The 21,608-nt window shown below is 42.0% G+C and overlaps 2 protein-coding genes across 17 annotated transcripts in view; both read right to left on the bottom strand.

Annotated features, from left to right (window-relative positions):
• Positions 1 to 7,872, bottom strand: part of SGIP1 (SH3GL interacting endocytic adaptor 1) — a 134,907-nt gene extending 127,035 nt beyond the window's left edge. For 5 of the 8 annotated variants that reach the window (XM_083510490.1, XM_083510471.1, XM_083510473.1 and 2 more), the window contains exons 1-2: positions 6,906 to 7,253; positions 249 to 471 (exon numbers count right to left, since the gene is read on the bottom strand). The gene's annotated coding sequence lies outside the window, so the exon portion shown is untranslated. Of the gene's footprint in view, positions 1 to 56; positions 472 to 6,905 lie in introns of all 8 variants that reach the window. The other 3 variants (XM_083510491.1, XM_083510482.1, XM_083510492.1) reach the window with 3 other exon arrangements.
• Positions 7,873 to 13,150: 5,278 nt separating this feature from the next.
• The window catches only part of PDE4B (phosphodiesterase 4B), a 266,609-nt gene continuing 258,151 nt past the window's right edge, over positions 13,151 to 21,608 (bottom strand). For all 9 annotated transcript variants that reach the window (XM_083510505.1, XM_083510506.1, XM_083510507.1 and 6 more), the window contains one exon: positions 13,151 to 15,160. In XM_083510505.1, the coding sequence (XP_083366631.1) occupies positions 14,795 to 15,160 (366 nt within the window). In that variant the 3' untranslated portion in view covers positions 13,151 to 14,794. The remainder of the gene's footprint in view (positions 15,161 to 21,608) is intronic.

Here is a 21,608-nt window from a genome sequence, read left to right as displayed (position 1 = left end):
ACAAAAACGTCTGTGTGATGTGTGAGTTATTGGGGTGGACCTGGGGACCTCGACACGCAAAAACCAGAGGCCTAAATCATATTAGAAATAAGCCCCATTAGGTTTATTGGTGCTTATCCTCAATAACGTCCTGAGATCTCGATATCTCTGATTATTATAGTGCTTGTACCTTCTCACCTGCTATCAGGCCATTGCCATGCCAAGTTATCCCCATATCCAGTGCTATTTTTCTAGGTGCTGAAACTCACCATGAACACCTCCCCTGTTCTGTTGTTGTTGTTCAATGGTGCCCACCAGAGAGGTGCTGGAACTGAGTTCCTGTGAGTTCTTCCTGGGGGAAAAACACCCCTCCCTATATCACAGGCTGTGGGGTGTGTGTATGAGGGTAATTACTGTGGAATAGCCACTTCTTGTTTACTTTTTACTGTGTTTCTGCAGAGTGTCATGAACATCTCTCCCTCCCAAGTCTTCCTGTGGCATCTGAATATGGACTGCATTTTTAATCAAGGCATATATTGGCTTATATCTTGATCAGGTTCCTAAATTAAAGAGAGAGTTTAAAGATTTTCAAAAGCTTCATGCCAGGCAAGAAGGCCAGCTGTTTAAAGGACACAGGCAATGTTTTTCCTCCTAGACAAGGGCCCCCCCCTTTGATTGATAGCAGAAAACAATTCTCAAAGTCGTAAAAGCTGGAATTACAGGCTGAAGACCAAGGTTACACAGACCCTACATAATTAAGAGTTTGGTAAACAGTAAAATAAAACCATGTGCCTTAAACTTGAGCCTAAGGTCAAAAGGCCAAGAGCACATGGAAAACAAACCGGCTGGAGAAGGGGGGAAGTGTGAACAGGGGAAGAGGCTTTTTTTCCTATTTTATTTTGAGGCTGTAAACTGTTCCTTCCTTGTTACTTTTAGGAAGTTTATCCTTCTAAAAAGCTATCTATGATAATGTATGAAATATCCTGGCTTAAATGTAATTATGCAAAGGATCTAGAAAGAAAGAAATGTTAAATTCTTATTTCATAGAGTCATATTGCTGTAGGAGACCAGGGGGGCAGATGAGCCTAGCCCCCCGTCAGACAAGAGACGCCAATCGAGCACTTATGACAAATGGCTGTCAGACCTTTGTTTAAAGACCTCCAAAAGGAGATATTTCATTGATGATGCATGAGAATATGAACCCAAGGTCTCTGACATCTGTTCAAGATAAAAATTTAAAATTATTAACCATTTGTTTTAGAAGGCAATAGGGCAAGGAGGGCAAGAGGTGAGCTGGTAATTAAGATTCCTTGTTGAGACACATGTAAGATATATTAATACTTATTTGTCATTTATAGATGTAACAATATATAGCTCTTTGTGTTCCATATAAGGACAGGAGGATATGAGTGTATTTTTGTGATTGGTTATAGCAATCAGCCAATAGGAAATTCAAGCAGGCTGATTGAACAGAGGCAGCCATAGGAGGAGCAAAGGGGGCTGGATTAAGGGAATATAAGTGCTGGCCATAATGGCAGGAGGCCAGGCCAGAGCTTGGTAACCATATACCACTGTGCCTCTTATTTATTTGTCTGACAAATAAATTATTTTTTTAATTTCTCTGTTGCTGCGTTGAATATTTCATTCCAGCTAAGCGTTAACCACAAGCAGGGTGCTACATTTTATGGTGCCTGCGACTCGGATCAGTGGTCTGCTGGAACGCAGCCCCTTCGCCTCACTGGACGGGGTACAAGAGAGAGGACAACTGTGCCTACCCAGCGCGCACTGGAAAAATTTTTTCCAGGGGAACGCAGCAGTCTCGTCTGTCTGATACCCTGCCCACTGACGGCGACGGACCGGGGGGACCAGAGAAATAAACAGGGAACCAGCTAAGGGTAAGTGCACTAAGGGGTTTTGGCCCTCCAATTAATTGGGAGGAAGAGAAGTCCTGATCAAACTTCTGCGTCTCAGTAAAGGGGAACTGAGTACGCTAGGTGGCTGGGTATATCAGATGGTGGTCTGGTGGGGGAAAAGGGAAGATTGGGAGGTAGAGTATGGTTGAAGTATCTGGCGCATTGCATGTGTGAGAAAGTACAATGTGTAGCTGACCTAAGTGTGGAGTGAGTACTACTTCGTTTCCCAGTAAGGTGTGTGTGTGAGTGACTGAGTGGATACTTCACAGGGCCATACAATGGGAGTTGGGGGTTCAAAGGGGGGGAAATACACCTTTTGAATGTATGTTAAATAATTTTAAGAAAGCCTTCTCAGGGGCATATGGAGTCAAAATGACGCCAGAACGCTTGAGAACGTTATGTGAACTAGAATGGCCAAAACAAAATATTGGATGGCCATCTCAAGGAACCTTTGATATAAATTTAGTAAGCAAACTTTGGTCTAACATCGCCAAAGAAACTGGAGGGTGCCCAGAACAATTTTCATATATAGATTCTTGGCTGAGCACATTAAATAAAAATCCTCCATGGATAAGGGAATGCAAAGTCCAACGATGCAAATTATTGGCTGTAAAAGCCGAAGCTAGGAAAGGAATCTTGCCAAATAAACTCAAACCCATTTTTGAGGGACCAGAGGAAGAGGTGTTTCCACCTCCACCCTATGCTCCACATCGAAGGGAGCCTAATTCAAACCCTCCACCAGTTGTAACCCCAAGGCAAGAAAGTGGAATGAATAATGGGGGTGGAGTCACAGAACTTGATTCCTTGATAGATTATGAAAAATATCTTCAGGAGGCATTGGAGTCCTATAATGAAGCCCAAGCAGAAGTGGTTATTCCACCTGTGAGTCCCAGTAGAACTCCATCTACAGTCTCCTTTAGTGGAACAACTAATTGCCCACCCCAAACCCCTGTACATCCAAGTCCTAGAGAATTATTACAGAAGTTACAGGGAGACCTTAATCGGTCAGCAAGCAATACAGCCAGGCGTATAAAGCTGCTAAAAGAACGCCTTGGGACAAATACCATCCCCTATGATTTGAGGCCCCTAGAGCAAAGCGAAGAGAAAGGTCACGTAGTAGCCCCTCTTAGAAGAGTATTTGATGCACTTGAGGAGCCTGTGCTGGTTAATGGGCAACCCGGACCACGGCCACCTCAAACTTCGACCCTGCAATATATTCCATTCACGACTACGGATCTGATGAATTGGAAAACACCCCATCTTTCGCAGAAAAACCTCAGGCTATGATGGACTTGGTGACTTCAATAGTAAATACTAACAGTCCTACTTGGACAGGTTGTCGCCAGCTCCTGAATACTCTCTTCACCACTGAGGAAAGGAGAGACATAATTGAAAAGGCACAGATATATTTGCGTGAGCAGGCCAGAGTGGGAAATATTTATAATATTGACCGTCATCTCCAGGACAACTTTCCCTTGGAAGATCCTAATTGGGATCCAAACAATGCAATTCACCTGGCCAGGCTTACCACCTATCGCCAGACGCTTGTGCAAGGTATCTGCAGGGCATGCCAGAAGCCCACTAATATGTCTAAAGTCTCAGGAGGGTAGACGTGTTACCCATAACACTGTTTCGTGTTCGGTGCACACCCACAAAAAGACTTAAGTTGTCACCTTTTGAGCTCCTGTATGGGAGGCCGCCCTCCTTTGTTCAGGATATTCCAACTGACCTCAAACAAATAGGAGACCATGTGACACAGGGATAAGTGCAATCTCTCTCCCGTGTTTTTGTCTCTCTCCCGTGTTTGTTTGTTTTTTTTTTATCTTAACAGGTGGGCCCTCGAGCGCACGCCGTGCAGCATTGCCAAGCCGATTCATCAGCTCCAGGCTGGCATAGCATATGGGTGAAAGAGTGGAAACGTGATCCACTTGCACCTAAGTGGCGTGGACCTTACACCGTCTTGCTCTTTACTCCAACAGCGGTGAAGGTAGCTGAGGTGACCCCCTGGATTCATCACTCCCGTTTGAAGAAGTCCGAAGGCAGTTGGACGTGCAAAGGTGACCCCTCTAATCCTTTAAAATTGACTCTCTCCAAAAACCCCTGTATCTAGCCCTACGGGGAACGGGCTAGGTCACGGGCAACATTAGACGACCGGCCTGCTGCAGCCACAAACCTGGAAGCTGGCTGACCTGCGCACGCCTGAAGCTTGAGGAGCGTCTGAACCAGCGCTGTGAAAGGGAAGATTCTCTTATACAATTGATTGACTGCCCCCTTGTGGAACAATTATCAGAGATATTACACATTGGGGATCCTCGGGATATATGTTTTGGTCTTGGTGGTTCCCCATTTCTGTCACTGGGGGAATTATATTGGGACTAATAGTTTTATGCTAACACAATAAGGTAATTTTTTGTGGAAGGAATGCATATGCTAGACATCAACATGATTTTATTATTAATCCTGATCCCTTGGGAAGGGGAAGGGTCCTTGAATTTGACCAAATTTGCTAAATATGGATTCCGCTATGACCACAATATGTGGGTAGGTTTAGCTGAAATGGTAGCCAGTGTTGCAAATAGGACCAATTGCCTTGTTTGCTCTCTTGGGCCAGATGATTCAGAGGGAGGTATGCCCTTATTACCAATACCATTAAATGCCATTGGTATGGTAAGCGAAATGTTACACCAAACAGAAGTACAGAATTTCCCCGGATGGAACTCAACTAAACCATTACGAGTTATACCTGTACAAGGGGAATTCTGTGTACATAAATCATCAGATGCAGCTGATTCTCCCATGATAGGCTCTTCTCATTGCCACTATACTTGGGATTATATTAAGAATACCTGGGCACACGGTACTACCTATCGAACTCGGAATACCTTGCCCTGTGCACCTCCTTTTATTCATGCATGGAAAGTGGTATGGAACATAACTGTGACAGAAAAAGGCAATCTAACATACTGCACTGTGAACTCTATACCTCTTTTGATATTTCGCCTTCTGTACTCCACATACCAAAACCCTCAGACCCGATGGTTGTGGTGGATATGTGGAGAATGGGCATACAAGAAACTCCCTTCCAAATGGAGTGGGACTTGTTTCCTGGGATGGGTACTACCACCAATGTGGATTTTGCCCACTAGTATATTTCTCATATAGCAGGAGGAAGTACCCAAAGTTGGAGCGATACTGATGATTGGCCACCAGAGCGCATTATAGCCTATTATGATCCTGCCTCCTGGAATCCTGGTTAGCTCATACAAGGGGCACGGGATCCTATTTATAATCTAAACAGAATAATTCGATTGCAAGCAGTAGTGGAACTTGTAACCAATGCAACGGCCCAGAGTTTGAGACTTATTGCACAACAGTTGGATGAAAGTAGAGCCCCATTTTGCAGCTGAAAATGGGAATGGATTATGTACTTGCCAGGCAGGGAGGCCTATGTGGAGTCTTGAACTTGACAGGGAATGCCTGTTGCTTTAACATTTCTGATAATGGTGAGGCAATCCGTGTGTTGGCCACAAAGATGGAGAATATAGCACATGTCCCAGTACAAACATGGGAAGGATGGGATATGGGATGGTTACCCAATGTCACAGGACTCAAAGGGATACTATTGTCTTGCTTGTTTTTCTTGACGGTAGTAGTAATGGTTTTATGTATGATGCCATGTATCATCTCATGTTTTAGAAGTACAATTAGCAAGATGATTTCGAATGAAACTCTACCTCATATCATGGCCCTATACAGAGCTTTAACTCAGGAAGATCAAGCTATCAAGGACGCTTGGTAGCAAGGTCCTTGAGCTTGAAAGGGGGGATTGTGGCATCTGAATATGGACTGCATTTTTAATCAAGGCATATATTGGCTTATATCTTGATCAGGTTCCTAAATTAAAGAGAGAGTTTAAAGATTTTCAAAAGCTTCATGCCAGGCAAGAAGGCCAGCTGTTTAAAGGACACAGGCAATGTTTTTCCTCCTAGACAAGGGCCCCCCCCTTTGATTGATAGCAGAAAACAATTCTCAAAGTCGTAAAAGCTGGAATTACAGGCTGAAGACCAAGGTTACACAGACCCTACATAATTAAGAGTTTGGTAAACAGTAAAATAAAACCATGTGCCTTAAACTTGAGCCTAAGGTCAAAAGGCCAAGAGCACATGGAAAACAAACCGGCTGGAGAAGGGGGGAAGTGTGAACAGGGGAAGAGGCTTTTTTTCCTATTTTATTTTGAGGCTGTAAACTGTTCCTTCCTTGTTACTTTTAGGAAGTTTATCCTTCTAAAAAGCTATCTATGATAATGTATGAAATATCCTGGCTTAAATGTAATTATGCAAAGGATCTAGAAAGAAAGAAATGTTAAATTCTTATTTCATAGAGTCATATTGCTGTAGGAGACCAGGGGGGCAGATGAGCCTAGCCCCCTGTCAGACAAGAGACGCCAATCGAGCACTTATGACAAATGGCTGTCAGACCTTTGTTTAAAGACCTCCAAAAGGAGATATTTCATTGATGATGCATGAGAATATGAACCCAAGGTCTCTGACATCTGTTCAAGATAAAAATTTAAAATTATTAACCATTTGTTTTAGAAGGCAATAGGGCAAGGAGGGCAAGAGGTGAGCTGGTAATTAAGATTCCTTGTTGAGACACATGTAAGATATATTAATACTTATTTGTCATTTATAGATGTAACAATATATAGCTCTTTGTGTTCCATATAAGGACAGGAGGATATGAGTGTATTTTTGTGATTGGTTATAGCAATCAGCCAATAGGAAATTCAAGCAGGCTGATTGAACAGAGGCAGCCATAGGAGGAGCAAAGGGGGCTGGATTAAGGGAATATAAGTGCTGGCCATAATGGCAGGAGGCCAGGCCAGAGCTTGGTAACCATATACCACTGTGCCTCTTATTTATTTGTCTGACAAATAAATTATTTTTTTAATTTCTCTGTTGCTGCGTTGAATATTTCATTCCAGCTAAGCGTTAACCACAAGCAGGGTGCTACCCCTGTCAAGATTATTTTTGTTTCTGTAGCTCAGAAAAGCCTAATTTTTTTTAACATACTGTAATAGTTGCTCAGTTTCCCTAGATGTAGATAATGCATTGTGTTGCTCTTATGGTCGGGTTAAGGTCTGTATATGTTGTTCAGCCATTTTCTTCAGTGCAGTCTGTCTCTCCTCTCTAGGAACCAACTCTATTACTTTAAACCTTCCATTGCTAAAGTATATCACTCCCCCTCCCCTCTCACAGACACAAATTGCAGAGGGGCAGGGAAATTATGGTGGGGTGTATGGGGGGGGGGAGGGTATTTAACCCTCTCCCGACCCACCCTCCACCTTACAACGGGGAATGGGGTGGAGCATGTGGTAGAGCACCTGTTTTGCATGCCAAAGGTCCCAGGGGAAAAATCCCTAACTGAAACCCCAAAGAGCTGCCACTGCCAGCTAGTAAAATAGGTGGACCAATGGTCTGACTCTGTAAAAGCAGGACTTTTTTTCATCCAGAACTCAGTTCCAGCACCTCTTTTTCTAGAAAAAATAGCACTGAGCATAAGGCAGCTTTTTATTTATTTGTTATTAAATTTGTATACTACCCTTTATCCATACACCTCAGAGCATGAAAATACAAAATAAGAACACAAAATACATAACAGGAACAAAGCAAAACAATAAACCGGCTTCCTCCACCCCCTCCCAGAGACACGTTTAAAAGGATATATAGGGTGTTAGCCAAAAGCCTGGCTGAAGAGAAATGTTTTTGCCTAGCACCTAAAGGTGTATAACAGGGGTAGGCAACCTAAGGTCTGTGGGCCGGATGCGGCCCAATTGCCTTCTCAATTTGGCCCGCGGACGGTTCTGGAATCAGCGTGTTTTTACATGAGTAGAATGTGTCCTTTTATTTAAAATGCATCTCTGGGTTATTTGTGGGGCCTGCCTGTTGTTTTTACATGAGTAGAATGTGTCCTTTTATTTAAAATGCATCTCTGGGTTATTTGTGGGGCCTGTCTGTTGTTTTTACATGAGTAGAATGTGTCCTTTTATTTAAAATGCATCTCTGGGTTATTTGTGGGGCATAGGAATTCGTTCAGTTCCCCCCAAAAAATATAGTCCGCCCCCCCCATGGTCTGAGAGACGGTGGACTGGCCCACGGCTGAAAAAGGTTGCTGACCCCTGGTGTATAATGAAGGCGCCAGGCGAACCTGGCTGTGCTTCTGTGAAGGAATCTTGTTTATTCAAATGAAGTGTTAACGGGCATTGCGTAATGTGCTCTGACATTTGTAGGGTGATGTTACATTGTCATGGATTTGCTGTGGGGAGTTTTTTTATCTGGCCCAGTGAAATATTGCTTGGTGTTAGAATTCTCGTTATGCATAAGAATATGCTTGTTTTGATTGGTGCGTTCGAGTTTTGAATTTTCAGTTGGACTGTGTGATTGGGTGGGGCAGGACTTGACGTTCCAGAAGAAGTGTGCGCATATATATATATATATATCCAGGTGCTGGTGAGAAGAGGGCTAATTGTGAGTTGGAGTGGTTGGTGGAGTCAGGAAGGAGCAGGAACAGGAACAGAAGGAGGAGGACCAGGGGTCAGGGAAGGAGGAAGAAGACCTTACAGGTAGGTAGAATGATTTGGTGCATGGCGATTTGATTATTATCCCTTTCTCCACCAGATGGTGCTGTTGATTTATGATTGAATGCACAAATATCAGAAGTTAGTCTTTTCCAGTTCATGTTAGGGAAGGATGAACAAAGTGGTAGAAAATCACCATGCTTGAGCAACATCACTGATACGAAATTCAGAATATAACACAAGAATTATCAATGGCCAAATAACTTGAGATCTGGTGTAGTTTAGCATAATGACTAAGAAGCTTAGCTATGAATCAGCACTATCAGGAACCCAACTAGATGACTTCAGTTAAGCCCCACCCCTCATTTTGTTCCCTGCCCCATGTGGGTAATTCTGTGTGCTTTACAAGGATGCTGTGAGGATTATAACAGAATAATGTATTGAACACTTGAAAACACATGAGGCTGTGCCCCTGATCATTCCTATTGCCAACTCCCTTGCCACCCTCACAATAACCTCTTAGCTCAGGGCAACCCAACTTATATCAAGTGGGCTGCAAGAGTGCTTTGATGCAGAACCCATGGGCCACATATAGCCTCGTAATGCAGGACGGGAGAAGCAAGCCCAAAATTGGACGACACCCCCCCCCCCCCAGCCCTCACATACCCTTCACAAAGCTGGCTTTGGGAAGGAGGTGCATGTTTTCTAGCTTTTTCAAACCACTCCCATATCCTCATAGCTCTTTAAACCCCTTATTTTGCAAACTGCCCTGAGATCGTTTGATGAAGGGTGGTATATAAATTTAATAAATAGATAAATAAAACCCCATCATACCCTCACAACTCCTCTCTTCCCTGCTCTATTCAAACCTCTTCTGTTATTTAAAACTGCCATTAAAAAAACTGCCTTTTCTTTTGCTCTCCTACCAAGCCCTGAGTTTACACAAATCCAGGATTGTGATGAGGCACTTACATATCCTCTAGTGGGACTGCACAATGACAGCCTTACACTGTTATCTATATAGGAAGATATAACTCAAAATAAAAAATGAGTTAACAGCATATTAACACTAAATGCAAAAATCTGTGGGAAAGATGTGCCCTGTGATAATATGGCATGCAAAGGGTTAAAATGACATTGACTGTTACACAATTGCTCCTCAGTGGGTGTCAGCCCTATACCAATTCAGTCTGGTGCAAGCCAGCCTCAGAGCTATTTGTTTTTCCTCTGTAGTTCAGCAACTGCTTTTTTGGTGTCTGCTGTGGTGTAGGGTTAACAGGAAGGTGTGCAACCATGTGAGTAGATACACAAAGGATCCACTGAACCATATTGCATGGTGTCAGAGCTGGACCTGTTCCCCATAGACATCTCAGCACAGTGGTTATGGCACAAATATGAGTTTCCAGGGAAGCTGGTAACTTCAGGGCAATGTGGCCAGCAACTGGAGAAAGTGGAAGCAGCAATCTGAAGTTTACAGCATTGTTTGCGATGCAGTTATAAAGGATGGTGAGTCAAAAACTGTCCTATCTCTGCATGTGCCTGGGGAAGAGGCTAGTAAGGTTTTCAACATCTTTCAGTTCACCAAATAGTCAGATAAGCAAAATACGTCATTTGTTACCAGCAAATCTGAGGCCTGCCGCACTCCTAAAAAGAATGACTTGACAGAAACAAGTTCTTCACATGAATTCAGATGGAAGGGGAAAGCACTAATCGCTATGTCACTGATTTAAAGATGCTTGCACAAACTTGTGAGTTTGGAGAATTGCTTGTCTTCCTCATTAAATAACCATGCTGTTTGTCGAGCATGCTCAGGCAGGCTGAGGGCTAGGTTGCTAAGAAACCTTTATCTAAATCCTAACTTGTGCTGTAGACATTTGTTAATCAACTTCTGGACAAGGACCATAATCCTTTGTGGATGCTGTGCAAAAGGTATCCCCTGCTCCCTGGTGTTCCAGTTATTGTTTCTGGCAAGCCTCTTTATTTCTAACTGGACATTGGTGCAGAGAATGTGGCCCAATTATTGCACAAGAAGGTGAAATCAATCCCAGCAACTGTCACCCTGACTGTATTTGAAGGGACAAGAATTACACCAAGAGGAACATTCGTAGCCTTTTGCAAGAAAGGTGTTTTGAGGTGGGCCATGCAGCGTGTGAGACTATGCAACTCATCAGGTGTGTGAATGAAGATCATGCCACTTGACCACTGCTAAAGACATAGCTCCTTACAGCACACTCCTATATATTTTTGCTGGTCTGAGACACTTTCCAGGTGTGCATTACATTTATGTAGACTAAGTTGTGTCCCTAGTTGTTTATGGATGCAGGAATATCTCCAACACCATAGAGGACCAACTGCAACCAGCCCCACAGTACCTCAAGTTCATTGGGTCATCTCTAAAGTGACTAAGTCTATGTCCTGAACCCCTGGCTTACCTGGCAGCAAATCCAAAGTCCAGGGTCAAGCCACACGACCAAAGTCCAAAGCTCAGGAAATGCAGTCCACAGTCAATCCAAGTAGCCAAATCTGAGGTGCAGCAGTCAGAATGCAGTCCAGAGTCAAACCCAAAGCAGACTCCAGGAGTATTCAAGCCAAAGTCTATCAACAGGGGCAGTTGAGCAGACAGCACCTCAGCTCTGCTTCCCTCTTTGCTTGCTGATTGCAGCATCTGGGCTTGATGAGGCTTGTGACCTTCACCTGTTCTGAGCCTGCTCTAGCTGAGGAATCACATGCCTTCTCCCAGAGCTAACGAGCCCCACCTGGCCAGCTAGGGAGCTGGGCTGTGGGCTATTGTCTGTCCCAGCCTCCTAGAACACCCCTCCCTCTGCTCCCTGCATCTCAGAGCCCACTGTGTTCATGGGGACAAGAGCCCCTCTGGCTTTGGTGATGAGTCCTGCTGCTCTGGTTCCTGTGCATCCATCCCCTGTCACCCTCTGAGTACTTCCTTCCCCATCCCCTGCTTGCCCCAGTGTGTCCCAGTCCTGGCTACACCCCTCGCTGGGACCCTCTTCCTCCTCCCCATCATCCTGCCAGTTCATGATAGCCTATAGCATGGGTGAGTAGCTGAAGTATTATACAAAAGAAGAATGGGTCGCTTAGGCTGTGTCCTGACCCTAAAACTTCAAGAAGGCTGTCAGGAGACAATTTTACATTCACACAGATATTGATGTCCAGAGAAACTTGGCAAGGAAGAAACCCTTCGCCATCCTCAATGAAAAATATGACTACTGGCAATGGGTAGGAGACCCAGCCAGATGTGTGGGGTAAAAGTAATAAATTATTATTATTATTATTATTATTATTATTATTATTATTATTCTCAAGTCGTGGACTGAAGCCAGGTGACAGCAAAGTGGATGCCATTAATGAAATGCCTCCACTGGATTATAAAAAGGGTTTGCAACAGTTCTTAGAGATTGTTCAGTATTTGGCTGAGGTTGGCAGGAGCTGGGCCGGAACAACAGGAGCTCACCCTGTTGCGGGGATTTGAACCACTGACCTTCTGATCAGCAAGCCCAAGAGGCATGGTCACAGCGCCACCCGCTCCCCTAAAGAGTGTCATAGTGTGTGTGTGTGGGGGGGGTTGACAGCAAAAGATCTGTCTTCATTACTTCTCCAGCTTCTTCTATGTTTAACCACTTCATGCAAATATTCTGCAGTAAAGAATGATATAATTTAATCATATTTCCTTGGCAACCCAAAATTTAGAACTGCAGGTACTTTCACATCGTACCCGTAGCAATCTAGGTGACAAACCAGTGGAAGTGGCATTTGAATGTGCTCCACCTGACCTATTCATAGATTAGCAGACAAAAAGGTTATTTAAGAAGTTATCAGAGATAACCTGAGACCATATTTACCTATCATGTTTGTTCCTGTATCACCGGCACAAAGAAGAGTTGGGATTAGGAACTGAGAATGACTTACCTGTAGTGAATGGCTTCAGTCACATCACATTTTGTTTTTAGTGATTTGTGCAGCCACTCTTGGGAAGTTCTCCAACGCATGAAAAACTATGTGTTTATTAGTTGAAATATAGAATTAAGACCACTACTGCATAGACATTTTACAAACTTCAGTAGCTTCTGCTTTCCAGCCACCACCAGGAGGCACATGGCTCTTCTATTTTAATTTTCAGGTACCCAGACAGTTTTGCTTACATTTTACTGCTCTCTGCAATGCTGATAAAATGGGCATTTCATTTGTGGAGAACTGGTTTAAGATATTGGTGTATGATGGTTTGTCATTTAATACCAATTGGTTTTGAGATGGATGCTAAGGAAAATTATTAAGCCCATGAAATAAATTTATGTGTTTAGTTCCCTATTTATAACGTTTATACCCCGCGTTTCAGAAATATTTTCCATGGGGCAGCTTATAAGTTTTTAAAAACCTGCTGAGTTTTATAGAAATTAATGGGGTACAACACTGCCATAACTTGCTCCAGGGTATGAGACTCTTAAGGTAGAAAATCTGTTTCACCCTTTGTGTTCTTATGTATTTATTAATCAGTAAGAGATTTGCTTAATTCAGTATCATGTCTCCACCAGTGACTAGTATGTGTTTGTGTTGAGCGATTCATACCTTGCTCACTGCCACCAATGGTGACGTTTAAAAATTCTGCATTAAACATGCAACTGAAGCACAGTAGATAACTAAAAAGAACATCTAGGAAAGCCCAACCTAAGTCATGCTTTAATTTATTCACTTCATATAAAAATCTCTTAAGAATGCATCTGAACACAATATATAATACTATAACAACATACATTGTGTGAAACTTTGAAACAAAATAACCACCTGGAACAATGCAGTGTTCAACAGACATACAAACCCATTGATCATGCACAACTGTGCTATTTCATCAACTAGTTAGTCACAAGTTGGACTGAAAGCTTGGAACATAGTTTTACAAACTGAGATTGGCACTGTATACATGCCTAACAAGCTTTGTTGGAAGAAGTTTCACAGCACAATTATAACACCAGTTCACATTTTGTCATAGAAATTCACATTGGGTTGTTCATTAATTGGAAACTGACACTTAACATTTTGTGGCATTTTACTGTAGGTTTCTCTTTCAAAGTTTCAGTAGCTTCACATCATCTGAACAGATGATTCTAAATATTTCTCCATCACCCACCAACTGTGATGATTCCCCAAATGCCAGTGAAAATGAAACCCCCGTGAGCCAATGCTACCTGAATGCCCTCTCTGGGTTCAATATGTCTCTTTTAAGCTATGTTCAGGTTTTTCTACTTTATGCAATACAAAAGGTTACAAGAAAGGCAACTCTTATGCAGAGTATTCTACACAAGTAACATCACCACTGACAGGCAATGTTAATTTATATAAATTAATACTTACAAAACATTACATTATATACATTAAGTAATAAATACACTGTTATAAACAGTACTGGACATGTTAGAGCTCAAGGCAAGTGCAAGAGAGAAAAGGGGACATGAACAGTGGGGAAGAGAAAACACAAAGGACCAAGCGTGCAACTTCCACCGAGTGTTTTTTTAAAAAAATAAGGGGAGGAGAATGTACATCACATTACCTCAGTATGTTGACTTTTACATGTGCTGTATTGTGCTAAGGAACAGAAAGCTACACTTTATCCTGTGCAAAAGAAAGGTCAAAAACAATTAACCGGGGGCGGGTGGGGGGACATTTTTCAGTAGATAACAACACAGGTTTTGCAGGGTTGATAAAGTGACCAATGGTGCAGTAATGCAAAGAGGAGGGCACCCTGCTTTATTTAGCAAGTCAACGTGATTAAACTGCAATAAAGAAACAAGTATTGCCCCTACAAAGGAAGACCTATTTCGTTAAAACAGGAATATTTTTTAAAAAATTATACATCAATATCAAACATGTTTTGTTGTGTACTTAGTAGGTTTCTTGAAAAGACGTGGAAGTTTTTTTTTATAAAAAAGGCACACGGGTCTGCAGACAGGTGGACAAGTTTTAAATGCAGTTACAAATCAGTAGTTCTACATGCCAGACCTGTCTAGATTTCAAAATCTCTTAAGAATAGAAAATATTTCAGCCGAGTGTTGTTCACGATCAGGCTTGTTCAGTTGCAACTCACACTGGTTCCAGATTTTGTTTTTTTGGCTGACAAAGCTTAAGCTGCAATATAAATCACCTGTTAATTTCCTGAGCAATCACTACACGCTCTTTAACCCTGACTCCAATCTCAAGTAGCTGGAAAGGTCTTTTAGCCAATGGTAGGTGCCTAAGACCTCGATTTCAGGCTAGTTAGCAAGACAACCTGCATGTGCATGAAGTATTTAAATTCACCCTTACAGATAACAATATATTAGGTATCGATAGGTGATGTATCTTCTGTCACAATTTCTATATTAGCTTCACTTTGGGAACCCCTTCTTCCTGGGTCAATCACACAGAGTGTCTTTGTACTGCTGAAGTAGCTGATACCATCACTTTCTTTCTCAGGCCCATCAGAGTCCTCTTCTTCAAGCGTAAGCTCAAACTGGAACTTCTCCATCAGGCCCTGACAGTCTCTGTTGCGTTCATCTAGTGGAGGAGAAGGGCTCTGAGGGATCATGCTCTGGTACCAATTCCTGTTATCTTCTAGAGTATCCAGGATATCTTGGGCATCCGGCTGTACTAGGTCTGCCCATGTCTCCCAAAGTGGGTGGACAATGTAATCAATGAAGCCAACCTGCAAAACAATAGAAAGAAGTTACCACGGGTCCAAATTTGTTAAGAACCAAAGAAAGAACTGTAAGAAAATACTCAACATGAAAAGCTGCCACTATAATGGGTGCAAAATGTGGTGAACTCCATTTAAGCTTGGGAAAAAAGAAGAGAGAAACTGAGAGCTGAAACTGACATGTCCTTCCATCCCTACCTCTGACGTGAAGTTTTGTAACAGTTTATAACTGTTAACATACTTTTCACAATGCGAGACTTCCGGTCGGTGCCAGCGCTTAATGGCGGTCCTACCTCCGAGCTCCGGAGAAGGACTGCTTCGCAAGTTCGGGTCTTACCCGCTACGGCGAGCGGGGGACCCCTAAAATCTCAGGCGCTGAAGCCTGAGAACAAGGAGACTCGGTGGGCACCTTTGCGCCCCCCGGTACCGTGAAAGAGCCTTTTTAAAGGCTACGGATCGACATCGGGAGAGAGCGCGGTGCTGAGAGTCGCTACCCAGCCTGCGAAGTGAAGCCGCGTCGCCATAAGCGGAGAGCGCCGATTCCTTCCTGAAAAGAAAATTTGGACTGAATTCCCGTGAGTAAGAGCTGGAAAATAATCGGGACCCTTTAAATTTTAAAAATTGGGCTAAAAACGGGGAGATTTAAACAAAGGAAGTCTGCCTCCCCCCGACTGCATGAAAGTGAAAGCAACGGAACTCTAAACTTGCATCCGTTTAAACCCGCTCTTTGATTAGCTAAACCGGACATTTAGACCTTTGATCTCCCCTCTAGCTAGCAGGGCAGAGGGGAGGTGAATTTGATCAATAACTGCATGATCTATTGGAAGTAAAAAACCTCTGCTGTCTCACCCATCTGAAAGCATGAAACGGTCTGCCTTCTTAGTACACTGAACTGACTTTTCCCTGTGAAGTGATACTTTGATACAAAGTTTCCACAGTGCCTGGCCACTGTATAATACAAGAAGAAACAGCATAAACTGGGCAACTGTGGCAATTTGAAGTTACAAGTTTTTAGTAACATTGACTTTGACTGTGTTAATCTCCTTTTTCACATCTTGGACAGTCTCCTTTGTTTTCGTATTTGGAAATTTTGCTCTATGGCCATTTTGATTTGCTCCCTCTAGAGGATAAAGTAAAGTCCGGCACAGCCTAAGACAGTGGAATTTTCCAAGGGAGAATAAATCCCGTGGGAATTGACCTTGACATGAGTGGCTCACAAGAAGAGATAGTTACAAGAGCCAAGACCAAGCAACAACAACAACAACAGCTGCAGCAGCAACAGGTAAAGAAAAGAGGCTCAATCTCAGGCGCAACAGCCGGATCAGTAGGAACAACAGGACAAGACAAAGGAGCAGCCGTCTCTATGGAAGCTGTGACAGATGCCCTGCTCAAGATAAACCAGACTCTGGAGTCTTTGACAAAACAGACTTCAGAGAACACACTAAAATTAACAGAAATTTCAGCAAGATTAAACCAGAATACAGAATCTATAAATAAATTGGTGGAGGAAAACGCCACCACGCGCCAAATTGCGGAAGATGCCAAAGCCACTGCTGGAGAGACACAGGAGAAATTAGAGCCGATTGCCAAGAAGGTCTATGAGCATGATGCAACTTTGGCCTTGTGGGAATTACAGAGGAAAGAGAGAAACTTAAAATTAAGACTGATTCCGGAGAATGAAAGAGACAACCTTGTGGAATTTTTGACACGGGAGTTTGCGGATTGCTGGGACCTTGAGGAAGACGAATTCAAAATTACGACTGCCTTTAGATTGGGTAAAAAGCAAGACAGAAAGACCCCGAGAGACTGCCTGATCACACTCAGATCCAAGGAGGAAAGAGACAAAATACTAGGACTACACTTTGAAAAGGCCTTGCAAATCGGAAATTCAGCTGTACAGATCTTTAAAGACATCCCAAAATACATTCTGGACTTAAGAAACTTCTACAAGGACTTGGCTCTTTTGCTAAAGAAAAATTCTATCCGCTTCAGGTGGGAGTTCCCACAAGGACTGTCATTCGACTACAAGGCAAAGAAGGTGAAAATAAAGACAATTCAAGACAAGGACAAATTTTTGGCAAGAAATCAGGAGGACCTCCAGAAAGGGACTGTGGATCCGCTTGCAGAACAGAGGAGAGCACTAGAGATTTTGAATCTCTCGATTGGACAAAGACCACCACCATCAGAAGAAGAGCAACAACTTGGAGCTGTTGGAGGAGTTTAGAAAAATAACAAGATGGCCTTGCAATTTCTTAGTTGGAATTGTAATGGGCTCAATGGGCCTTTGAAGAGAAGACAGGTATTTCATATATTGAACAGAGAACAATTGGACCTGATATGTCTACAAGAAACACACATAACCAGAGCCCACAAAAGACTACTCATAAATAAAAGGCTAGGACAAGAATTCATTTCATCAGATAAAGTCAAGAAAAGAGGAGTTGTAATATACGTGAAAGAGAAATGGGCCCCAAAAATGATATTCAAGGACGAACAAGGGAGATACTTGGCAGTGGAGATACAAATACAAGGAGAAAAACTTCTAGTGGTTGGAATTTATGCACCAAATGAAGGCAAATCTGACTTCTTTAAGAGACTCCATGAAACCCTCACTGACTATCTGGATTACAATATGATAATCATGGGAGACATGAATGGCGTGGTCTCCACCAATATGGACAAGGCACAAAGACTAACAGTTAGCAAGGAAGGGACACTCCCTAAGACTTTTTTCGAAATGACAGAAAATATGGACTTGATAGACATATGGAGAACAAGGAACCCTCTGGAGAGAGAGGGAACTTTCTTCTCCCAAGCAATGATGACCTGGACCAGAATCGATCAAATCTGGGTTACTAGTGGAATGGCCCCAAAGATTAAGAAAGTGGAAATCTGCCCAAAAACTTGCTCCGACCATAACGCCGTGAAGATGGAGATGAAACTCACAATAACTGGTCAATTTAGATGGAGAATGAATGACACCCTCTTTCGAGATAAGGAGATTCTCACGAAGGCCCAAAAGACCCTAAAAGACTATTTTGAAATAAATTTGAGGACCGACGTGGAGAAAAGAGTGATCTGGGACGCAAGTAAAGCCGTTATGAGAGGATTTTTGATTCAACAAAATTCAATAAAGAGGAAAAAACAAAATGAGAAAAAAGAGAAGATTTTGGAAATGATAAAGGAAGGAGAGAGAAAATTAAGAACAAAACCAAAATCTCAGGACATTTTAAGAGAGATCAAGTTATATCAAACGCAATATATGGAATTGATGAACCAAGAGATTGAATGGAAGATAAAGCAAATGAAGCAAAAGACTTTTGAATCAGCAAATAAATGTGGCAAACTTTTGGCATGGCAACTGAAGAAAAGGCAGAAACTAAATACAGTTACAAGCCTAGAGGTGGATGGAAAGAATATATCTAAACCTAATGAAATTAGAAATTGCTTTTTAAGTTATTTCAAAAAACTCTACACTCAAGGCCCGCAAAATGAAGAAGATATAGACAAATTCCTTGGAAAATATGGATTACAAAACATCTCTCATCAAAGTAAGATGGACTTGAACCAGAGAATCTCAGAACAAGAGATAGAGGCTGCCATTCAGAATATGCAACTGGGCAAATCTCCGGGACCAGATGGACTGACTTCCAGATACTACAAATCGTTGAAGGAATGGCTGACTCAACCACTAAGAGAAGTCTGTAATGAGATCCTTGAGGGAAAAAGGGCACCTGAATCGTGGAAAGAGGCATATATTTCACTCATACCAAAGTCAGAGACTGAAAAGACCCAACTCAAGAACTACCGCCCAATATCACTCCTTAATGTGGATTACAAAATTTTTGCAGACATTTTGGCAAAAAGATTTAAAAGAGTCTTGATGGAGAAGATTCATAAGGACCAAGCAGGCTTTCTCCCTAAAAGACACCTGGCAGATAATGTAAGGAATGTAATAGACATTTTGGAAAAGCTAGAGGTGAATATAAACACTAAAGCAGTATTGATCTTTGTGGACGCGGAGAAAGCCTTTGACAATATTTCTTGGAGTTTTATGAGGAAGAATCTTCATGGGATGGGGGTAGGCCAGGGTTTTGAGAATGGTATGGCTGCAATATATTCTGAACAAAAAGCTAAACTGATTGTAAACAATGTTGTGACTGAGGAACTTAAGATAGAAAAAGGAACACGACAGGGGTGCCCGATTTCCCCATTACTTTTTATTTCAGTTCTGGAGGTGTTGCTGAACATGATAAGAAATGACCAGCAGGTCAAAGGTGTGCAGGTCGGAGCTAAACATTATAAGTTAAGAGCGTTTGCAGATGACCTAGTATTGACTTTGCAAGAGCCAAACACTAGTACGAAAAAGGTTTTAGAAATAATACAACAGTTTGGCCAGGTAGCTGGATTTAAGTTGAACAAGCAAAAAACTAAAGTTTTAGGGAAAAACTTAACAGATATGGAAAAGGAGAAATTTCAAGAGGAAACAGGTTTGACTGTGGTAAAGAAGGTGAAATACCTAGGGGTTTACTTAACATCTAAGAATGTGAATTTGTATAAGGACAACTATGAAAAATGTTGGTCAGAAATTAAAAAAGATCTAGAAATATGGTCAAATTTGAAATTGTCAATGTTAGGCCGAATTGCAGTAATTAAAATGAATGTATTGCCTAGAATGTTATTTTTGTTTCAGACCTTGCAGATTCTTGACAAGATGGAATGTTTTAAGAGGTGGCACAAAGACATTTCGAAATTTGTCTGGCAGGGCAAAAAGCCCCGAATTAAATTTAAGATATTGACAGATGCTAAAGAAAGAGGGGGTTTTGCCCTGCCGGACCTAAAATTGTACTATGAGGCAGCAGCTTTTTGCTGGCTGAAAGAATGGATGCTCCTCGAGAACACGGACATCTTGGATCTGGAAGGTTTCAATAATGCTTTTGGTTGGCATGCATATCTTTGGTATGATAAAGTTAACAGTGCCTTTAAAAATCATATTGTTAGAAAAGCATTGTTTAATGTTTGGATAAGATATAAAGATCTATTGGAAAATAAAACCCCTAGATGGGTGTCACCAGTGGAGGCTAAAGCGGTGAAGAAACTCAATATGGAGGTCGGATGGCCGAAGTATTGGGAAATTTTAGAACAGGATGGAGATAAGTTCAAACTACAAAGTCAGGAGAAATTGAAGCATAAAGTAGAAAATTGGTTCCAATATCGTCAAATAATGGAATTTTTTAAACAGGACAGGAAAATCGGTTTCCAGGTGGAAAAATCAAAATTAGAAACCGAACTGTTAGAACCCAATACTAAGAATTTATCTAGAATGTACAACTTGTTGTTGAAATGGAACACACAGGATGAAACAGTTAAATCGGCTATGATTAAGTGGGCTCAGGATGTTGGACATAACATTATGTCAGCTGACTGGGAATGGTTATGGAACACCGGTATTAAATTTACGGCATGTAATGCCTTAAAGGAAAACATTATGAAAATGGTATACAGGTGGTACATGACCCCAGTCAAGCTGGCAAAAATCTATCATTTGCCCGATAATAAATGCTGGAAGTGTAAAGAGACTGAAGGTACCTTCTATCACCTTTGGTGGACATGCCCGAAGATTAAGGCCTTCTGGGAAATGATCTACAATGAAATGAAAAAGGTACTTAAATGTACCTTTCCTAAAAAACCAGAGGCCTTTCTCTTGGGCATTGTCGGCCAATTGGTGACAAAGAAAGATAGAACTTTTTTCATGTATGCCACAACAGCAGCAAGAATACTCATCGCAAAGTATTGGAAGACACAAGATTTACCCACTGTGGAAGAATGGCAGATGAAAGTGATGGACTATATGACACTGGCCGAGATGACAGGCAGAATCCGTGACCAACGAAAAGAGACGGTGGAAGAAGAGTGGAAAAAATTTAAAAGCTATCTTAAGGACTACTATAAACTTAATGAATGCTAAAATGTTGTGGTTTCCAGAAGCAAAAGGGTACAGGGACACAAGGCTAGACTATAAAAGAGGACTAAGATGATAGAGATTGGAAAGTAACAATTGGGAGTTGCTAGTTGAATTATGGACATTGGGATGCAGAGAGGGGGGGTATGGGGAAGTCCAAGAAAAGAGGTTTATGAAAATATGTTTGAAACTATACGTGTATGTTTGTCACTTTTAGTGTTTGTTTGTTTTTCTTAAAAATGTTGTAAAATCAATAAAAATTTTATAAAAAAAAAAATAACATACTTTTCACAATGCACTGTATCTTTGGACAGAAGCAGAGGGGTGGATGATGTTTCCCTTTCATATTTATATTCTCCTCCACCAGGAAAGAGAAAGGAGGCAACTGCTCTTTCACCCAGCCCCTTGCACTCAGTGTGGGGATACAGTAATGTTCTGTGGAAATGGTGTGTCATTGTGGGGAAAGAATGATGCCTTCACGTTTTGTCTGATGAG

Source organism: Podarcis liolepis, assembly GCF_965112155.1.
Source record: "Podarcis liolepis genome assembly, chromosome: 6".
Classification (NCBI taxonomy): Eukaryota; Metazoa; Chordata; class Lepidosauria; order Squamata; family Lacertidae; genus Podarcis; species Podarcis liolepis.
The sequence above is the reverse complement of the archived record's forward strand: the minus strand, read 5'-3'. Positions and strand labels throughout refer to the sequence as shown.